Raw genomic sequence first — 20,717 nt, 5'->3', positions numbered from 1 at the left:
CCTTCCAAACTGTGTTTTTCTTTTGTAGCGTGCATATAGCCATTTAGGACTCTCTTGAGTACCTCCTTGAAATTTGATAGAATTCTAAAATGACCGCACGCTCAGCTACACCAGCGCCTCTACGTCATCATTTCACTACTTTTGTGATTCTCCCACTCTCACGCATGCTAGCATCGAGGCAACCGCGGCCATTGAAATCTTTTTGAGAGAAATCTTAAATATTTCATTCCATTAACATCTGAACTCTAGGAAAATGGGTTTCCAAAACATTTGGTACTCTCACCCCCGCAAATATGGTCAGGGATCTAGATCTTGGTGAGTATTTAATCCAAAATCAAGGTACCAATGTCGGCATGCTTCAACACACTTTGTTTTCGACACGTGTTACAATAGAAACATACTGAAATGCTCTTTAGGAAATTAAGTGATAAATGCAGTTAACTCTTCGCCTAAGCTGACAAATTTTGGAAAACTCATTTTATTCTTGTAGATTGATGTTGTGTTTTCATGAAGCCTGGGCATTGCTCTGGCACACTTGCGCACTGGCATGCTCAGCATGCTTGCAATAATGTCCTGTAAACATTGAGCAGCTTTGAATAATACAACAGGAAGACATTTTCAGACTTCTGCTTGAATACTTAAATCAATATTTCAATCGTCTGGTATGCCAATGCAGCTAATAAATATCATTATTTTTCAGTCGGGCGTGTGCGAACAGGCACGGTCTCATCAGGAAGTACGGCCTGAACCTCTGCCGACAGTGCTTCAGGGAATATGCTGGAGATATTGGCTTCAAGAAGGTATAATTTAACTTATATTCCTTACTAACATTCTTACTAAACACGATTTGTGAGTAACGACGTGCGTGAATTGTTTAAATACATAGTAGTGTACACGCAGGCATAAATAATGTGCTTCCTCGCACACATTTTGTGCGGAGAGTCTGCCGAGTTATATATTTTTATCCATTCACACAATGAGTGAAATAGAATAGATCACTTATATCAAAATTGGTTTAAAAAGTAAAATATAATTTTTTGCCATGCTCGATCGTTGAATGAGAAAAAATAATTTCTTTACGATACTTCTCTTCTCACCCTCAATAAAAAGTTCATATTAAGATGAATATTGTGTGTGATAAATTAATGAATTTACACAGTATTGATATTTATTATACTGTTACAGAAAAAAAGAAAAAATTAGTCACGTTCGATAATTTAATTTAATTAAGAGCAAAAATTCTCTGCCACCAATATGGCTAAGGATGTGTGGCAATAATTATGTGAAATTTCTAAAAAGAAAACTAAATCTAAGGTTCCCAAACTTAAAAGCGGCTATTACAACCTCATCAGCCATTTTTCACCTGAAAAACAAAATTATTACCGCAGGATTGACTGCAGAGAATTTTGATTTTCAAATTTTAACTCCCTGAAGCCCTTTCTTAAAGCCATCTACTCAAATTTTTATGCTTAAATGTATATTGCTCAAGCTTCTTTTGTAAGAATATCAAGTAGTTAAGTTTTCAGTTTTCACTCAAATCATTCTCACCATGAAAAAGTTATGAGACTCGGACTCAAGAATTGATATCAAATTATTTTCTGTTACAGTTGGACTAAATGAGTTTCATCTACATTTACTGCTGGTAAATCAACCAATATATCCTTCTTTCTTAAATAAATGTCGGCATATAAATAAATGAATTATCGCCTTACTTAATTGAAAATTACCCTTCATCAAAATTATTATTATTAATTCCATTTGAAAGATAAGCATAAGAAAGAAATATTTATATTATTATTATGTGGGCTACATAATTAATTTAGTAATGGCTAGTATCTAATTAATTTTAAGAAAACTGTTGTAAAAATAGGACTCGCTGCAGGCTTCAAAACCGAATTTTTGAAGGAATAAGTAATGATTGATAGCCACACCCCTCATATATGGTTGTTGTGTTCAAAGTTCAAACTGCAGAAGTGGGAGGACACGCCCCTAAAACCACTAAAGGCACTACTTGCTTCAAGTACATAGTGGGATAGCCTTTAAAATAATTTTGAAATTGATAACAAAGTTGGCTACAAGCAAATCTCACGTATGGTTATTGCGGCCTAAGACTGCGGCAGGGAAAGGTGTTCTTAGCTATTTGAACGTACCAAATCATTGGAATGGACGCTGACGAGGGCACCCATGGGCATGGAGAGTTTCCGTCAGGAACAGCACACTTGTCCACCCAGGTCGCGGGTCATTCCTGCGACAACAAGAACTACAGTTTCGGTATGAATCTAGTTTAGCTACAGAGTATGGATCAGAACAATTTTTTATCAGGTCTCCTCGTCAAGAGTGGCAGATACGTGCTGAAGCCTGTAGAGAAAGAGCAACATGGAAATAGAGAAATCGACTTTTACCGCAGAGTGACTTCGACAAAAGACCCTTTACTGCTGGAGTTGAAGGCTTTAGTTCCCGAGTTTTATGGAACCGAGATTCTTTCATGGAATGACTCAAGTAAAGAAATTCATTTCAATTAGTTACTTAAATGCTAGGAAAAAAAGGAAAACACTCCCTTTTTCCTAATAAATATCTAAATGGCAGTGAAAATAGGACCATTCTATACTTCCAGGAGTAAATTACATTGTCTTAAGTAATGTGACTCATGGGATGGCTCAGCCCTGCGTTATGGACATCAAAATAGGAAAGCAAACATGGGACCCATATGCTACGGAAGCCAAAAGACAAAGGGAACAAGTAAAACTAAAAATATGAATATAAGCAATAATATTATCATGTTGTTGTTATATTTAAGGAAAAATACGCAGTCATTAAGCAACATTATAGTTTTTGTATCCCTGGTTTTCAAGTTTATGACGCAAGTACCTCAGAGTTCAAGAAATATGGTAAAGATTTTGGGAAGAATCTGACCATCGATGGGACAGTTGAAGGTAAATTTTAATACAATATTATCTTGAGAATAAGGATCTGAAATATTTAATTGCAGCATTCAAAACCTTCTTCAACCTCTCCCACGAGTCTGGGAGAGCAACTCTCCTGCACATTTTAGAAAGACTGAAGAAAATCGTCAAGTGGTTCAAGAGCCAGCGGCATTTTCATTTTTATTCTAGCTCCATCCTGATAGCTTATGATGCTAAAGAACTGTCAAACTTCCCTTCAGCGACTGTCACTATGATAGATTTTGCGCATGTTTATCCTGCCAATGGAGAAGAAGACTTAAACTACATTGCTGGGGTGGAAAAACTGGTAGAATTACTTGACAGCATTGCTGTTTAAAATCAATTATTGAAAAATATCTTGATTCATTCCAATAACGTATTGTCAATGTATTTCTGGTTATTATTTTATGAATGTTCATAGTACCAATATTGTATTTTGAACTGGAAATGTCAAATAAATTGTGTCTTCGGGGAACCAAAAGAATCTTGGAATTGTTAATGTGGCATAAATGCTATTAGACACCTGTGTGGTGCAATTTTATTATTATTTACATATTAATCAACAAGGATCAACTACTGCTTCTTGGGGAAACTCATGGTGTAGATAAGTTGTCCGACCATTGCAAGTCCAACGAAGCTGAGAAGAACGGTGGTACGATAGATGACCTGGTCAGTAAATCCTCCCTTCAGGTGGACAGGGGTGCCATCAGGAATCTAAATTCAAGACAGATTAGTATAAAAGTTATAATAGAATACTAGAGAAGAAGAACCTGGAATTTTTCCTGGGCAGCCTTGACCTTAGGGCTCAAGGGAGAGTACTGGATCTTTTCCCTCCTGACGGACGAAGTGGATACCCGCCTGAGCGCCTGGGCCACAAGGGTGGTGTTCTGTAAAAAAACAAATGTGAGGGTTGATCAATTTAATTTAATTTTGTAAAAATATAATTATATACTAAAGAGTAAAAAATATTTTCTCGGTGAAGTACATCATATCTACGTTAATTATTGTCAGCTATAATTAAGTTATTACGAAGAGGAAAAATGATAAGAACAAAAATTGATTTGCGTATTAAAAACGGACCTGATTTTCCACGAAATTTTTTTCACAAGATTGTGAATATTTAAGGTTTAAATTAATTTAAAATCAAAAGAAGTTCTGCCGCCTTCAGGCTGAAGGAGATCGAACTTCAAAAAACAGACGGAGACTTAAATTTACGACACTGACACTCTGCTAAAAAGAACAAGGAATGACTACAATTATGATCCATTAGACCCTAGAAGCACCAGGACGTGAACAAAAATCGTAAAAATTACTGTCCCTATGGCAATTTTACCTTCAGAAGACTCATTTTTCAATAAGTGAGCTGAAAATCGGCTGAACAGTTGTTGCAAGGTCGCCTTTTTCGATCAGGGGGCGGAGTAGAACGAGCAAAGGAAAAGGAACGAGCGAGCAAGCAGAACACTACCAACTCACCAAGGGAGTTTTCAACTCGAGCTGCCGCCGAGTGATACCCCGCCCATATTTTGCCATTTAAACTTTGCCGGCAACCACATTGAAAGGAAACATCAACACTACATACTGAAAAAGAACCATTGCGTTTCTCCCTAAATAATTTGGCATTTTTCGGATTACAAGCTTCTGCTATGGCCTCCAGAAAGGTCGCAACATCCAGTCTAAACCTGCTTTTAGCACGTCGTAACCTGTCAAGGTTTGGAATCAATGTTTTGAAGACAAATCAACTTCTCCAACCGAGTCAGGCTGTCTGCACAGCAGGATTTACAAACTTTGAGTTCCTGAGAGTCTGTACACAGCCGCTGAAATGTCACAGTCTTATCCAAGTCAGATGGAGAAAGAGAAAAGCCACGCCAAAGGACGTAAGTGCAATCCATACATACTCTTACTTAATCGTTTATAATTCATTAGCATGAACACTAAATTTGAGTGTCGTGAGTGGTCGCTCTGTTCTGAGACTATAAAAATCATTTTTGCGTCCGCAGGAAATTGTGGATGACTTAGAGAGTGATGACGAAGATCAGTCTGAGAGTCATCAGGGCCAAGACAAGGTCAACAAAGCTGTGGTTGCCTCTTTACGGGCGGATCTTGTGGTCAAAACATGCTTCAACCTAGCTAGAAAGTACGTTATTGGATATATATAAAAAGTAGAACGCTATTAATTATTTCCATCCTAATTTTTCAGTAAAGTGGAAGTTCTATTTTACGAAGGAAAGCTTAGAGTGAATGATGAAAAGCTGAAAAAGAAAAGTGAAATGGTAATGTATTGAAATGATTCAAGGATGTTCATTGTTACTATAAGAATTAAATTTAATAGCTGAAGATTGGTGATATAATCGACCTTGAGCAAGGACCAAGTCCGGGCAATCCAGAAAAGTTTAATTTGATCAGCCGTGTCGAGTTAGTGGGTGCTCATGAGAAGGACCAAGAAAGACTTAATTTGCACTACGTTAAGCACTCTAAACTCATTGTGCCGAAAGATGAGAATTAATTTTGCAAGCGTAAATAGAAACTATAAATTGTTGATTTATATTTAAAAATGCAGACTTTCTATTCGAGTTCAACCAGGGTGATTGACCAATACCTTCAATGGTGGAATGAAAGAAGTTTAAATTTTATTTATCATTTAATTGTTAATATCCACAGCTTTCAGAACATATACCATCATGAAAACAAAAACAGTGAAACAAATTCCAATCTGAGGTAACAGATTTTCAGCGACCGCGTCCATATATTTATTTATTTATAAAAATTTAATTTCGCCATTATTTGTTTCGAATTGTGAGACCACCGTAAACGTCTGAATTTCATCGATTATTGCTGATTTTTGTTGCTTTGCGGGACAACGTCCCCGACGACGGACACTGCGTTTGTGGAAACACCGATTTTCAGATTACAGTCATTAGTTGAACACATAGTCACAAAAACCGATCTTCCTTTACATCTGTAAGTTATCAATTATTTACAAAACACCCAAAATTTTGAGACCGCTACAACTGCTAGAGTTTTCCGCCGCTTGTTCGTGTCATCGTTCGTTAACAAGTATACATACAGTAAAGAATTTCATGCATTTTCTCCTCATTGAAGCGCGGAAGAATGGTATAATATCATTCACTTTTCGTCTGCCAAACCGATCTTCCCCCTTTCGTCCTGCTAAGAAGCTGATGATTAAACATATGTAGGCTAATTTCATAAATACTCGGACACAAATATTCCTGCTTTTCATCTATTTTAATCACATTGAAGGTTCGAGTAGAGCATCAAAATGAGTAGAGATTTGATTGCATTTTGTCCAGAGTGCTGAGGATGGCACTCGTTTGGCGGGAAAAATATCCTTTCGACCGCATTTTGATGCTGCTTCGGCGCAAATTATAAAAAGAATAACACTTGGTTTTGTTTGTGACAATTCCTGAGGTTAAAATGATCTTTTGTTCTAATTTCGCACTTCGTACAGCTAGGAGAGTACCCTGAATCCCTTTAAATGTGTGAGTTTCGTATTTTTTTTTATCTTAACGCCTACGCTCCCGTTTTTCTCTTTCTCAAAGAAAATAATTTTCGTCTTGATGAAAATATGTACACTTTTCGCAACGCGTCTTCTTTGAGTGTGTGTAACAAGTGAATAGTTTGAATACAATACTTTTTCCATGAATTATTACGCGCTCCGTGCGCGCATTTGAGGTAAGAGATTCCAGTTTTAGCGTATGATTTTTAATTCTTATTACTTCCCACTTTTTCAATAAGTACTGCATCTAAATGAATATCGATCGCAGAGCCCCTGTTTGACAGCATAATATAGATCAACTCACAGCCAATCGTCTCCTAAAATCTGTAAAATACTTGCTGAGAGAATTTTGCCATTCGACAGTCAAACAGTCGACTCCGCGCAGAACTACTTAATTATATCTCACTAAAACAATAAACAAGAGCCTCGTCTGTTCCTTACCCTAAATCAATTAACTCTCATGTCGCACTTGAGAAACAATCAAAATGTCACAAACGGATCAACAGAACGAGTCCAGTTAAGTGGACCAATTTTTTAAAACAAAAATCTCTCATTCGTTCTCTCACTTATTTGATAGTTCATAAAAACACGCACCTCACATCACTATACCCCATCAATTTGGGCGACAATTTTTGGTAGTTACACACTGATATCATTTTCCTTCAAGGGTAAATTTTGAATCTGTCTGTTTCTAAAATGCTGCCCACGAAAGCAGAAAAATTCGTAACGGAAACCGAAGGTTAAGAGATTTTGAGTTAAGAGTCCAACGGTTAAATAATAAAAACACGTGTGAACCTTGGGTGGGGAATGCAGTAAACTATTTTTGTTTTTGCTATCACATCGCAAATTTTCCAGCTGGAAAATGCGGTTCGCTCCTTGGCCCAGCCGGCAACGCGGTTCGCCTATCGTGTGTAAATATGCACTTGTTTTGCCCGGCTTGCCAGAAACGAAACCGCCCGTTTTTGAAGCAAGACAAAGTTTCCATATCACAGCGCCTGTTTTTTACTCTTGCACGCAGGTGACCTTATATCACAAATAACACAGGAATATTCAGTGTGCATATGTAGTTGTCTCCTCTCTAAGCAAGGATTTGTTTATCACCAATGTTACCAAAAATATCTCAAATCAAACCTTTCTGACAAATGTATATGAATATTAGGCTTTCTCCTCTGCGTAGTATCTTATTATACCTACAGCCTAGATATTAGCAGTTAAAAACTATTAATATTTAAACGTGACCTGTGCACACCAGAGTAAAAATTTGTTGTCTTTCTTTTTTTTTGGAAACTTTTGTCCTGCGCGTTTTCTTCCGAGAAACGGCAACTATCTTTCTCTCGGAATGAGATGTTGCCGCTGCTGCATGACGTGATTTTTAATGCTTTTTCGCACAAAGTGAAGCCGACACAATTAGAACTTGATAATTCAATCAAAAACTTCTGTTTCACAAGAATCTTTATAAATTCAAAGGCTGTCAGAGAGATTGAAACTATGCAGTTGTGCAAATTAATTTGCTGTAAACTAGACAATGCACTCGACAACCGCATTGCATTTACTTAATGAGGAATGATCGAACTATGTGCTTCACTTTGAGATTTTTCGGTCAGTATACTCCTTTACATCGTACTAAATAGAATGGAATGTAAAAAATGTAGGCACTACTTAAGTCAATGAATTAACATAGAGAGCTGCGTGTTATATTAAACTCTTAAATATAAAATGTAGTATTTGCAATAGTAGTTTGCTGTTCAGTTTACGGTTGAGGTGTTTGAATCTGTTTGTTTGTCTGTCTGTTTTTTGCTTTTGTGTAGATCTACTGATTTGTATAAGCAGGAACTTTTTCTCTTTCTTATTAGACTATTATCATTATTGTAATCTTTTGTGTGTTGTGTGTAAGTTTGAGAACGCTTAATATAATTGCCGGCAAAACGTAACAACAGAGCTGTAATAAACCGGAAAATCAAAATTACTTGAACAGCGACATTTTACGTAATATATTATAATTGTGTGGCTCAGTCTTCTAAGGTAATGCTGATTATTCTGGATGATCCCAAGAGTAATTGAAGTACGTCGATTGAAAATATTCCTCTCCTGCACTCGTCTCGCCAATTACGTTCTGGGCAGCAAGAAATCATAATCATAAAATCATCGATCGCACGCTTTGACCCTGGTTTCCGCAAGAAGTGTCGCGAGAAAATGCGTTCACCGTTGTTGGGCGCCGGGAAGGAGACGGAGCGGAAACCAGTCGGTTAGCACCACGGTCAGAAACGATGGGACTCTCACCTAACTCTAAGACAATATTTGTGCAGACATTACATGGACTTCTTGGGCAGCGATGTGTCGATCAGCCCGGTGACGAGGTCGAGCGCGTTGGCTCGCTCCTCGGCCGCCAGTTCTCTGTTCTTCTCGGACTGGGGCAACAAGTGGATCATGCTCACTGGAATGGGGAACGCTAAGTCCGAGTAGAAGTTGGTGTACGGGTTGAAGTTGAGGTCGGTCGTGTCCGGCGGGTTGTTGTTGGCGAGGGGGTCTTCGGGGGGCATTTTGGAGTCGCGGCCGATGGGCGGCGGCGGCGCCCCGGACAGCACCTCGCAGTCTTTCTTCAGTTGCTCCAGCTTGAGCGACTTGCCGTACTTGCCACGCACGTACATCAGCAGGCTGTTGTATGGTATGCCGAAGATTCGCGACGCCTGGGACGTTGTCATCTTCTTGTTCCATACATGCTGCAGCGCCTCGGTAAGCTCGGCGTTGGTCCACGACCGCGGCGGTCCGCCTCGCGGCGCGCTGTGCTGCCCCTTTGGGCGAACTGACATCATACAGAGAAACATATTAATTTCAAGGATGAATCTGCAAGGGAATAAATTCATGTTGCGAAAAAATTTCATTTGATCAAATCGAAAACACATGAGAATTGAATAACAATACAACAATAAATATCAGAAATCTTGTAAGTTTTCATGAATCCTTTTCTACAAACTCAAAGAAAAATTAACACCATCCGTTGCATTTTTTGTTTTCCTTAAAACTGCATTTGAGTCATACGTGCACTTTTACAGACAAATTTTAAGAATCATGACAAGATATCTCAAGATACTTAAAATACACTAAAAAAGGACAACTTTTGTTTCTATGACAAAAGTCGGATCTTTCAAGAAATTTGATCAATTTTTTTAATTTATCATTAATGATTTAATTAAGACTAATTATTTTGAAAAAATTCTAGGCACCAAAATTAAACTGCAACAAGCAACATCATGCAGCGAAACAAATGAGGTTTTGCATTTTCTTCATCAACAGAAACGTCTTAAACTTTCTGGTCTTTTTTGCCCAGGATTTTCTGACTGTGCGCACCGTTTTATTCATGCAATGTAAATGCTGGAAATATTTACTTCCAAGTTGTAAACGGTAAATATATTTCACGAAATCTATTTTCATCATTTCCCGTGTTCATTAGAGACAGAATTCATTAAGTTTGATATGGCCTTTGAAAATTGTCTGTTTGGTTAGCATGTTCTTAATGTGCCCAAAAATTCCATAACAAAAACTAACGAACTGTCATATCTTAATGTCACTACTCACATTTCCTTTTATTCATCAAAGGGTTATCGTGTCTTGGTTCTGGCAAATCGTGCAGTAGATGATTTCTCGCATCTATTGGGGGAAATAAACCTGCAACAATAAGAAGCGCACTCATTGTAAAAAGGCAAGTAACTGTTTCGCGTATAGAGAGCGATAGTTCTCAGTAATTGCGGTGGACATTGGTCCTCCCAAAAGACAAAATAGAATGGAACAAAAAAAACACGATGAGCATTGCACTTACCTAAATGTGCCGATTCCATGGAAAACACTGAAACAAATTGCATTATTTGTATGACAATTGAACCGCGAGTGCAAAAAATAAATAGCTTACTGTGTGGCGGAGTCAGTGGCATAGAAGAAACGGTGGGTAAAACAGGAAAACCTGCTGTGTCTAATTGCGCATCCTGCAAAACAAGACGATTTGCTCGGTGAGCTTGGTATCCAGTGAGAACAAAATCGACACCGATATTAATTCACGCTAACAAAATGCTTTGGACGTGGAACACGCCAGCGAAATGATTCAGAATTAGCATAACAAATGGGGCGTAAAGCAAATCAATGCGTCTCTTCATTGAATCATTCTTTTAATTTGCCAGCACCAGGTGAAAATGGACAATGAAAAACCATGAATATTCAATTTAAAAAAAATGCGTACCAAAGATCATTAAATACTTTAACATCCATTTACTTGTATTAAGTAAAACCATGAAGAACTAGAGCATTATACATATATATTTAAAATTTCTCCTGAAATCAGAGGCTTGGAGAGATTAGAACCCTAGGTAGTCGTTTCTCCAGTATTTTGCTGTTCTCTATCACTTTCATTTAATTTAAGTTATTTGATTTTTCTTGTATTGATTATTGCAAGAATAAAAGTACATAATTTATGTTTTTTCAAAAGCAAGTTGCGAAGAATCCCTTTTGAGTCAAAGTAAATTTAAAACCAGCCAAAAGATATGCGAGCAGAGGTGTTAATGAATGATATACCCATGTGAACTGAGGTGGGGCACTCACTGGAAGGCCGAGGGTGTGGGGAGAGCCACCCATGGAAAAATCGAGCAGTCGTTCGCTCGCGGCCAGGTCGGCGGGCAGCGACGAGGGTGCCTTGTTTGGCGGCAGGTCGGCCGAGGTCAGCGGGCTTTCGGGGGCGCCGCTGGCCGGCGGCGAGTGCAGCGTCGACGGCGCCGGGCAGTGTTCCGTCGGCGGCGAAGCGGACGAGTTGAGAATGGTGTTGACCTGCTCGAGCGAGATTAGCACACATGTCATGGCTCGCGGCTACTTTTCACCTTTTCCGACGAATGCGTCTTTTTGATGCTCAAGTTTTCAGGCAGGTCGGGCGACGGAGGTCGACTCGGTTGCCGCTTTTTGAGGTCGCGTGCCACCATTTCACCAGATCGTCTTCTCGGTCTCGCCTGTGTTGAGCACACAGATTTTTACCTTTTAAATTAACGTTCGCTCTCGCCGTTGTTACAATTTAAATGCTTTGATCGATGAGGCATTTCATTATGATAATGCAACGGCTATAAAATGGTTAAATTTGACAAACCAGAGCGGATTACTGATTCTCTCCGTTTTAGATTTAATGCTAGTTTCCTGCCTTTATCGCTTTTATATTCTCGTTTTAAAAAATGTATGAGTCAGATATTCGTCTCCGTGGACTTGGAAACATTTTAAGTTGTAAAATTTGCATTTGAAATTGTCCTGTCATAACTCAGTTCAAATTATAATATTTTAAATTGACATTAGATACAGTATGCTGCATGGGGTGCGACCATTCATGTTCTTACTGATGCTAGTAGTGACACGGAAATGAATAAAAGACGACTTTACTTTGATGAAACATTTTAAATTTTAGGGCATTGATAAAGCTCCACCTTCTTTGACTCTCTAATCATCAGAAATAGGAACTTAATGGTTGGTTCAGCTGCCGATATTTCATTATTAACTAAGAGAATACTACCATCATATACGAAACTCAGGTTTTGCGGGACAGCAATTTATCATTACTTTTTTGTTTGTTACGTCATTGTTTTAACTTGGTACCCCAACTATTAATTTATTAGTCATTAAAGTATTTGTTTTTTTCTGTCATACGAAATTAGGGAAAAGTTTTTTAGCTCCGAGGAAAATGTCCAGCATTTCAAATTAAAGCGAAAAAAGTAATTAAGTCCCTTGGAGTGAATGATGGCCATAATTTTGAACTAGCAATCAAATTTATTATTTAAATTTTGCTAGTACTAATTAAAAAACCGAAAGTCCTCCTGATATTTACAATCAACATTTAATTTTTATCCTTCAGGGTTATTATTATTTTAGATTAAAAAATTGCAACAAGTCTTACCTGTTTTCTTCTGGGAACAGGCGAAACTCTGTGGTGGTCTCGGCAGTTGATGGGCGAACTGGCCTCACTCATCGGCGATTGCTTCACTGGCGAAGGCTCGAAATGGGGTGCGGGTGAGGGCGAAAAGGGTGAGGAAAGGAGGAGGGATCCGTTCTCAGGGCCTCGGGGCCCCGTGAACGGCACTGGCGAAAAGGGCAGCGGAGGTGCCGAAGAAGGTGAGCCAGGGGTGGCGGCTGTTTCCATCAGCTCGTGGCTGCTCACTGATTGCGGTTCTTTCTCCATGTGCGCCAGTCCGCGGATCTGCCGAAATTTCCATTTAAAACACTCGACCGAAATTACTGCTCCGCTTGGGTACCTGCAGCGACTCGGCGGCTCTGATTAAGGACGAAAGTTGCGCCTGGCTCACGCTGATTTCGCCCTTGTACATGAAATCGACTATTGCTTGCACTTCCCATTCCTTCAAATCTTTCAAAACTATGACTGGATGTTTGCATGGCGAGTCCAGTAAGATGCGTTGAAAATATGGACTATAAATGAAAGAGTGGAAAATAGCACCATTTATTCCTTGTGGAAGCATAAATGAGAGATAAAAGGTTCTGAAATTTACTCCAAACCCATTTAAATTTGAACTAATTTCGGAGAAATAGATTACAGTTTAGCCGTGCCGTTTTTACATTTACGTCATTGTCATATTGATTTCAATACATTCATATACAAAATATTGCCATAAAAACGCATTTAAAACTTTATCCTTTTCTTGGAACAAACTCTCTCTGGTCTAAAAAAAATCTCGATTGCTACGACCAAATGAAATTTTAACTTTTCAAAATATTTTTAATATATATTGCTACTAAGCTACTGAAAATGTTCTCAATAATTAATGAGCAAGCGTGCTTTTTAAAAATGATTTTGAGTTACTCGGTGAAATTTAAACTGCCAGATCTGAGATATTTTCCTTGAATTTGCATACGCGTTCGCAAACTTCCCCAAAAGCATGATGCTGTATTAAATTTACAAGAAATCCATCAAACAAAATTGTAACATTTAAAGTTCCGCACGCCAGAAATTCTCCACCAAAACAAAGTCAATGAAAACAATGTAAAGTGTTTGCTAACTTGATTAGCACCACTGCCACTCACCTACACGCGGACAGGACAATTCTGTGTGCCCTGACCCTTCCTTCGTCGCAAACCAAAGTAACGTCAACAAAAGCCTCGTCCTGCAAAAGTGCGTCGAGAGCATTGAGAATGTGGTACTGGTGGTTGTTCCATCGGAGGCTGTAGCCGGGGGCGCACACCTCAGCAGAAGTCATTTTCCAGCAGACTGACAATCGCAACTCGCTTGTCACTTTGTACCATTTGCCATGACCTGCAGCACAACCAGCAAAATTTAAGCTAAACATTCGCCACTAAAAATGCGGAAATTCTCAACTCAAGCTGCAAACACGTAATATTAACTCAAAGGAATCTAAAAAAATTATCATCTTAACAAATTAACATTAATTGCAAGCAAGAGGAATATTAATGTAAATGTTTTAAAAGCTAAAGCTCATATTGCACTTTCTGAAAGTAAAAATTAAAGAGAATCAAGCATGTATTTACGCTTTTTAAATTTCGTTGTTACAAGCTTCTATTATGGGCAAATATAACGTGAATTTAATGCGACATGCCTATGTCTACAAAAATTGTGCAGTTGTAAGCGGCTTGTCAAGTGACACTGATCCTAAAATTGTAAAAATCCTGCCTGCGGTTAACTTTTTACTAAATAAAAACAAACGATACTCAAGCACGAAATGCTGGAATTAAACAAGTATGCTAGTTATCTGTAAAAATGAAAAAAGCGCATTACTTCGCAAGCTTCTTTCTAAACATTTTAATTATTTAAATCATGGTAATCTGTCAATTAAAATGGCGAAACTTTAAAAAAGCTATATATGAGAAGAAATAAAGCTAAATACATTGAAAGTCACCGAAGATTAGAATAACGAACTATTAAAAATTGAAGATATGGTTTCGGGCCAAAAGAGTTTGTGAAAAAATGCGGGAAATCTTTAGGTGCGCGGACCGCCGCGCTGATGAGCTCTCTGTCCCACGCTCGAGGGCGAGAATTCCGCGGCGATAATCGCAGATTAATTGCAAATTTTCTACCATTTAAAAACATAATTTTATACTGCGCTTGTTAAAATTTTTATTCCGCGTAATCATTAACTGCTACATCTATTCGGGATCATAAATTGTTACGAAAACAGGACTGTTTTGACTGTAATATTATCTCACTGACAGCGTCTTAATTTTTTAGCGACATACATTATTTTAAAATTGGCTTAAAAAAACCCTAGCTCAACAACTTTACGTTTTGTAAAAGAATTTGTACGATGCGTGTAAAATAAACATTTATTGAAAAATCTCATAGGTCTTGGTTGCCTCAAGTCTGAAAATATTTAGACTCTCTAAAGTAAACATGTTGCATTGCCGAGATTAACGAAAACGACGCATTTGCCAATGTCACGCGTTGAGAGTATAAAATATCATTGACACGAGCGAATTGCAGCACAGAGTGCATATTATTTTAGAAGAAGCGCACTGCCACACACAAACATTTGTGATAATTCAGCAAAATAGTCGTGCCGATGTTTGTGACAAAGGAAGAAATGTGTATGTGTGTGCAAGTTAAATGGAAACACCAAACAACTCACTTGTGCAATCGACTTACGTGGCGAATATTTATGCAATAACGCACTAAAATTAAACTTAATGCTCACCAGTACACCAGCAATGAGCTCGGAAAAATTACTGACACGTACAATTATTTAAAGACCGTGTTAATTCCGTGCGTGGTATGTACGAGGACAACGCTTTTCGACAAATAATGGAATATGTATTCAAATGTTACATAATTTAAAACATTGATGGTACTCGACAACAAACAATATAATTTAGGCAATTAAAACACTCGTTAAATTGTACTTAAGAATGCAGCAGAAAAGGTTATTTGTACACATGAGCATTAGCAATGATGATATACATATTTATTTTAAAATTTAATGGTTCCAAACAAGGAGCGAGAATAAAGAAAAGTGGTCTCACCTTTGGAAAAACGCTGACTCGGATATTCTCTCTTGTCACAGTTGAGATCACTGGCCAAAATCACGCACTTTTGAGGGGTTGCACAGGGGGCGTCGGGAAATTTTGACTGCGGGAGCACGTGGCGGTGTTGATGTCCGCGCGGCGCGAAATCACTCGCTCAAGTCAGCAAAGAATGAACGTGTCGGTTGGTCGGTCGGTCGGTCCGTGTGTGCGAAATCACGAAGCAGCAGCCATCGGCGGGCAGAGGTCTTTCCCTCAACACATCGCAACTAATTCTGATGTAAAAAATAAACGAGGAGGTTTTATTTTAATCAAAGTTGTTGGAAAAGTAAAAAGAGGTGGGGGTGAGAGAGACGGGTACGTGTATAATAAAATATTTTTGCTTCGTTTTTTGAAGTTGAGCAGCTTTCTTGTATTGCACACGCGCATGTGCATGCGTGTTCCTTATTTTTTAAGTTTTTCCACCCGCAACCTATGGTGGTTCTCTGTGTGTGTCTCTCTCTCTTCTCTCTCTCTCTCTCTCTCTCTCTCTTTCTCTTTCTCCACGCGCGCGCTCGCCCTCTCTCGCATACACAAACAGCATTATATATACTAACTACACTTTCTTATGAGACAATCGATCAAGCCTTATGAGTAAAAAGAGCTCGAGAGCGCAAGAGAGAGAACTTTTTAATTTCTTATTGGTTGCCGGAGAAAAATCTTGCGCGTGTAAATTAGAAAGCACCACCCTTTTCCGACGTATATGTACTCTCCCGGCACATGACGATGAGAGCAGAAAGAGAGAGAGAACCCCCTCACCCCTCCACGGCACATCACCCAAAGAAAGTAGTTATTAAGCAGCTGAGAGGGGTCGTTTCAATAATTAAACCGGCTACTGGAAATAAAATTCGGCTGTCTAATTTAAAAAAAAAATCAATTATAATTTTTAATTAGTGAATGAATGTCAATTACAAACTGAGATTTTTTCGATTGTTTACGACCACGTGAAAAAAAATAATTAAAAACATAACTTTTAGCACATGCACCCCGGGACGAAGAGAGCCTTTCGGCGACCAAAGATTATAGCGCACCGTTGAGGGAAGACGAAGTATCAGATTTTTCGAAAAACAAAAGAGCGTCGGCGGCGAATCACAGCGTTGGCGGCGAACCACTCACTCGACACACTCGCGATCAACTGCTTGCTCGACTGCTGCCCGCTCGGTTGTTATTTTCTTACTAGCAGTTTGAATGATATTTAGGAAATGTCTCAAGTTAGTTTGCTGACCGTCAGGGTGGGAGACGATTTCGGGGGGTTAATGAGAGGGAGGTGTGGGAGGGGGTCCGTCCGTTCGTTCGTTCAATGCCCATAATGCAAGCAAACTTCTCGCAGCCACACACTCGCCGCTCGCTGGCTCACACAATCCCTTCTCCTTTCTTACATACGCCCCCGCTGGCTGCATGTGTATACGTATGATGGTCCGCAACATGCTCTGGGTGAGATGATGATCGCCAGGAGGGGAAAATGAGAGCAAAATGAGTCGGTGCGGCGGCGGCGGCTCTTTGGACCGCATGCGAAGAACCACTCAAGCAGGCAACTCTCCTTACTTAGCCGGATGTTGTTCCTTTCTCCGCGATGCACCGCCTGCCCGGCCGTCGATTTAAATCCGAGAAGCGACCGCACCATACTCGCTGCCACTGCATGCCCATCTCATAATCCACCCGGCGAGTGGGGTCCGGCCGCGGGTATGCAACCGGTGCGACTCGCCCGCCCGACCTGAAGCCTAACCTACCCCTTGCAGCCACTCGCTCGCTTGTCGCGCACCAGGGTGCATCGCTCGTATTTCTTTCGCTTTCTTCAGCGCCGGCCGAAATTTCTCACTGCGTTAAATTTTGCGATTTTATCGATTTTAGCCACGCGACTCGGTATTAAACAAGGCAGCCTTCGAGATCGAACTGTCAAATGAAAATTATTTCCCTTTTTCCCTGGAGGGTGGCAACACCTCACACGAAAATTATATTAATTTTCGAAATTTTTGCTAAAGGGGCCGATTTGGAGAAGTGAGATGTAAAAATTAACTTGACTTTGAATAACAACAGACGAGAGCTTCCTTGCCACAATGCAATTCGTTCTAAGCGCGATGGCCATTGAAATTTAAGTGAGTTGCGAAAGTTGTGGCTTTCCAGCAAGATTGTACTCTTAAGTGAAACGACCAGTAACAATCAGTGCTCATCTTCAATTATTCCAATAAGAGTCTTTGTAATCGCTTAAATCGTACTACTTGGAATGGATTTCAGACCAGTGTTGGTGGGTTAGTGAAATTAAGGCTGCCGTTTATTAATATCAATAGCAATTTATTTAGCGTGACACTTTTAGGAATTTAAAATTAAGTTATGGTTGCTGCATTTCTTTGAGTCAATAACTTTATTTCTAATATTACTCTCTGAAGGATGCCGTTTATTTATTTGAGCTCCTGTTTGTAGTAAGAATATAAAATAGTTACAAAGTAAACCAATATAAGACCGACAAGAATGATCTAAAATTGCAGATCTAAAATTCATCATTAACAACCTTCTTTACCAACAAAGAAAAACCATAGAATATTTTGCACACGCTTTTTTTATATTGCTATTTTTTATTCCTTTAAGTGCGAGGAAGTCTTTTAACAGCAAAATGACAAAAATATCGATTCAGGCTGGATTCAGGAGTAATTTGTAATTTAGTTAAAGCAAAAATTAACTAAAATTTTATTTTTTATTTTGTTCTTCATGAAGCAGCCAACCGAGAAAAAATCTTTTGCTCGTCATCCGTTTTGAAATAGAGCCAATTGTATATGCACCTCATTATATTGAATGCATATTTAAAGAACAGCCCTCTCTAGGAGACATAAACTTACTCTAAATTTATAAATATTTAATAAACGCAAGCTTTATAGCCAGCTCGGCCTTGCGACAGCTGAATTTATTATTAGCGGGCAGGAATTTTTTGTTTACTTTTTACATCAAGCACAATATCATTAAAGAGTTCGTGCCCAAGGATTGGGAATATGTAATAATAATAGAGTCGTAATAAACCCTCCGTTGTTCCGTATAAGCAGTCAACGTTATTTTTTTAACTGGAAACGGAAGAATTCCGTCCGCTCTGAAATCAGTTAGTGTATCGATTCAGATGGCCGGCCGATAGCGGAAAATGCCTTAATTAAACTATAATGCATGGAGGAAATCCGTCCATTGATTGATGGGGAAAATAGCACCGTTTAGTGGAAAAATGATAAATCGGAAGAAAAAACTCCACCTACATTTCCCCCGAAGCATGCATACGGTGACATTATCACATTCCGCCCGCACAACTTATACGTTTACACACGCAACGCTCTCGGAACAAAGCGGAACGATGACATCCACGCACGGCAATGCACGTGGCCCCCGTCCGTGATTTGTTGGAGAAAAAATGTGGTGTGAAATACAAAAATATCGATTTGATGAGCGAATGAGAGAGGAAATGCCGTGTCGGGTGCAGGAAGGGTTAAAGAAACGCGTTATTAGTTAAAGTGAAATTGCGTTCGAGAAAGGTGCTGGCGAAATTCGGCGAGCGAGTTGATGAGGAGGGGCCCTCACGCATCCAAGCTGTGCAGTCATTATACTCGACGGAAAGTTTGTCGTTTTTCAGGAATGGCACATTTGAAAAATTGATGAGAACGCCGCGCGCACGCCGTGGAAGCTGCTGGCTACGCTGATGCTGCTGCTCGGCATTAATTTTTATTTCGGCGTTTTAAATTATCTTTTGTTGCCGGCGTCAGGAGTGTGTGCGCGTCTGAAATAATGATTGTTGCAGGCATATCACGACATGTTCGTTCGCTCGCCCAGCGCGTTCTCTCGCGACTCCCCCACCGTTTTTAATCCTCCCCTTTCTTAATTTCCTTTTACAACCCTCTCAGTGCTGCTGCTGCTGCCGCTTCTTTTTTGGACCCCCATTAAGAGGGTGGGTAAGAACGAAAAGAAGAAAAAATTAATTTCTTAAAACATGCATGCGCGCGGCGCATTTCCCCGGTTTTAACTCGATGCACACACACACTCACTCACTCTCGCCCGCTGCTAATAAAAGAAAAGAACCCTCGCGCACAAAAACTTTGCCGGGGTATCGCAGAGGCCAAAATTTTCTTCGACGCGTACTAAGTCGAGGGAAAACAAAAGATATAATTCGGGAGTTGATAACTCATAGCAGAAATTAATGTCTCGCGGGCAAAAGTCTCCGCCTCGCTTGCCGCCTCTTTCCAACCCACGTGAATGAGTGTTCGATCTGACTGTGAAATTTCGAACAGCCGTCCAACCCTTTCTATTTATTTTACCTAATTTGTAGGAATCCCTTGGGAAAGCAATTTACATTATTTTAATTTGCTCAGCACTCGGCACGCATATCTGACCGAAACTTACCAATATTTCAATTGTCCATGCAGTGCACACCACGACCATTACTTCCGCAGGGCGTATAAAACCAATAATTTACCGCTTTACAAGTAGATTGTATCGATGAATGCACCGCTGCTAGATTTTTGGTATCAAGCACAGCGCTAATTTGCTTGTTATCTCAGTGACGGAATCTAAAGTAGAGTAAAAACTCTTGGAATATTTTATTTCACGCGTTGTTGGAAAGGGCTTCTCAGTCAGTATTGAGTTTTGGTGTGCACGCTTCTGGTTTCCAATTTTGTCCGGTTGATAGTAGCTTTTTGAGTGGCCAGAGAAGCAATCTTTTCGTATATTTTAGACGGAAGACCACTGCTAATAAGGATGGATTAATGCAGTTTTGAGAATTATATTAAATTAATTTTATCAGTCCAAATTTGAATTTTATAATGTCAATATAAGTTGAACTGTTCTTTTTCCTACCGATTGGCCCTCGTGAGTTTTTACTCAAGCCACGATATGATTCCATAATTAGATTGCTTTTGGGACTCTGTTTTCTTGCCACGAATAGGAAGGAATAAATGGACAAGGAAATTTTCTGGGAAGACAGTCGAGAATTCTTCCTGTTGGTGAGATTGGAGAAGTGCCGTGTTGCGGTGTACATTTTAAAAAATCTGAAAAACCTTTGGCTGCTCCGACCCGAGCAGGAAGTGCTCCTTCGGTTGCTGTGAAAGAAGAAATTTTCCCCTCTCGCCCAGCACACTTTTGCCGAGCGGTATTCTTATTTTGGCATGACAGGAATCGATTTTTAATTACCAGCAAAGCGAAAAGGAGGGTTTGAAAAAATGCGTGAGCATCAATTAGAGCGGAGCCCCTCG

The 20,717-nt window shown here is 39.4% G+C and overlaps 5 protein-coding genes across 8 annotated transcripts; 3 read left to right on the top strand and 2 right to left on the bottom strand.

Moving 5' to 3' along the window:
- Positions 1-149: 149 nt before the first annotated feature.
- Positions 150-806, top strand: RpS29 (ribosomal protein S29). Its single transcript, XM_065491754.1, has 2 exons — positions 150-315; positions 701-806. Exons 1-2 carry the CDS (start codon positions 254-256, stop codon positions 804-806), a joined length of 168 nt encoding a protein of 55 aa, XP_065347826.1. The 5' UTR covers positions 150-253.
- A 1,214-nt stretch (positions 807-2,020) lies between these two features.
- Positions 2,021-3,426, top strand: Ipk2 (Inositol phosphate kinase 2). Its single transcript, XM_065477648.1, has 5 exons — positions 2,021-2,271; positions 2,323-2,499; positions 2,615-2,739; positions 2,798-2,933; positions 2,990-3,426. The coding sequence occupies exons 1-5, from the start codon at positions 2,163-2,165 to the stop codon at positions 3,277-3,279; spliced, it is 837 nt and encodes a 278-aa protein (XP_065333720.1). The 5' UTR covers positions 2,021-2,162; the 3' UTR covers positions 3,280-3,426.
- Positions 3,427-3,434: 8 nt separating this feature from the next.
- LOC135935390 (cytochrome c oxidase subunit 7A2, mitochondrial) lies at positions 3,435-4,434 on the bottom strand. Its single transcript, XM_065477674.1, has 3 exons — positions 4,276-4,434; positions 3,713-3,829; positions 3,435-3,656 (listed from the first exon to the last, which is right to left on the bottom strand). Exons 1-3 carry the CDS (start codon positions 4,288-4,290, stop codon positions 3,516-3,518), a joined length of 273 nt encoding a protein of 90 aa, XP_065333746.1. The 5' UTR covers positions 4,291-4,434; the 3' UTR covers positions 3,435-3,515.
- A 62-nt stretch (positions 4,435-4,496) lies between these two features.
- LOC135935383 (mitochondrial transcription rescue factor 1) lies at positions 4,497-5,494 on the top strand. The gene is made up of 4 exons (XM_065477661.1): positions 4,497-4,816; positions 4,940-5,076; positions 5,140-5,212; positions 5,272-5,494. The coding sequence occupies exons 1-4, from the start codon at positions 4,586-4,588 to the stop codon at positions 5,443-5,445; spliced, it is 615 nt and encodes a 204-aa protein (XP_065333733.1). The 5' UTR covers positions 4,497-4,585; the 3' UTR covers positions 5,446-5,494.
- A 73-nt stretch (positions 5,495-5,567) lies between these two features.
- On the bottom strand, positions 5,568-16,685 carry LOC135935346 (protein jim lovell-like). 4 transcript variants are annotated; one of them, XM_065477614.1, is made up of 11 exons: positions 16,530-16,685; positions 15,460-15,734; positions 13,513-13,741; positions 12,729-12,900; positions 12,374-12,673; positions 11,319-11,444; positions 11,020-11,268; positions 10,364-10,436; positions 10,274-10,300; positions 10,033-10,122; positions 5,568-9,259 (listed from the first exon to the last, which is right to left on the bottom strand). In XM_065477614.1, the coding sequence occupies exons 3-11, from the start codon at positions 13,683-13,685 to the stop codon at positions 8,766-8,768; spliced, it is 1,704 nt and encodes a 567-aa protein (XP_065333686.1). In that variant the 5' UTR covers positions 13,686-13,741; positions 15,460-15,734; positions 16,530-16,685; the 3' UTR covers positions 5,568-8,765. The 4 variants fall into 4 exon arrangements, with proteins under 4 accessions (XP_065333686.1, XP_065333709.1, XP_065333694.1 ...); XM_065477637.1 differs by having other exon boundaries at positions 11,047-11,268; XM_065477622.1 differs by lacking the exon at positions 16,530-16,685 and having other exon boundaries at positions 15,460-15,964.
- Between the last annotated feature and the right edge of the window lie 4,032 nt (positions 16,686-20,717).

Source organism: Cloeon dipterum, chromosome 1, assembly GCF_949628265.1.
Source record: "Cloeon dipterum chromosome 1, ieCloDipt1.1, whole genome shotgun sequence".
Taxonomy (NCBI): Eukaryota; Metazoa; Arthropoda; class Insecta; order Ephemeroptera; family Baetidae; genus Cloeon; species Cloeon dipterum.
Note: the sequence above shows the minus strand (reverse complement) of the source record. Positions and strands in the feature narration are given on the sequence as shown.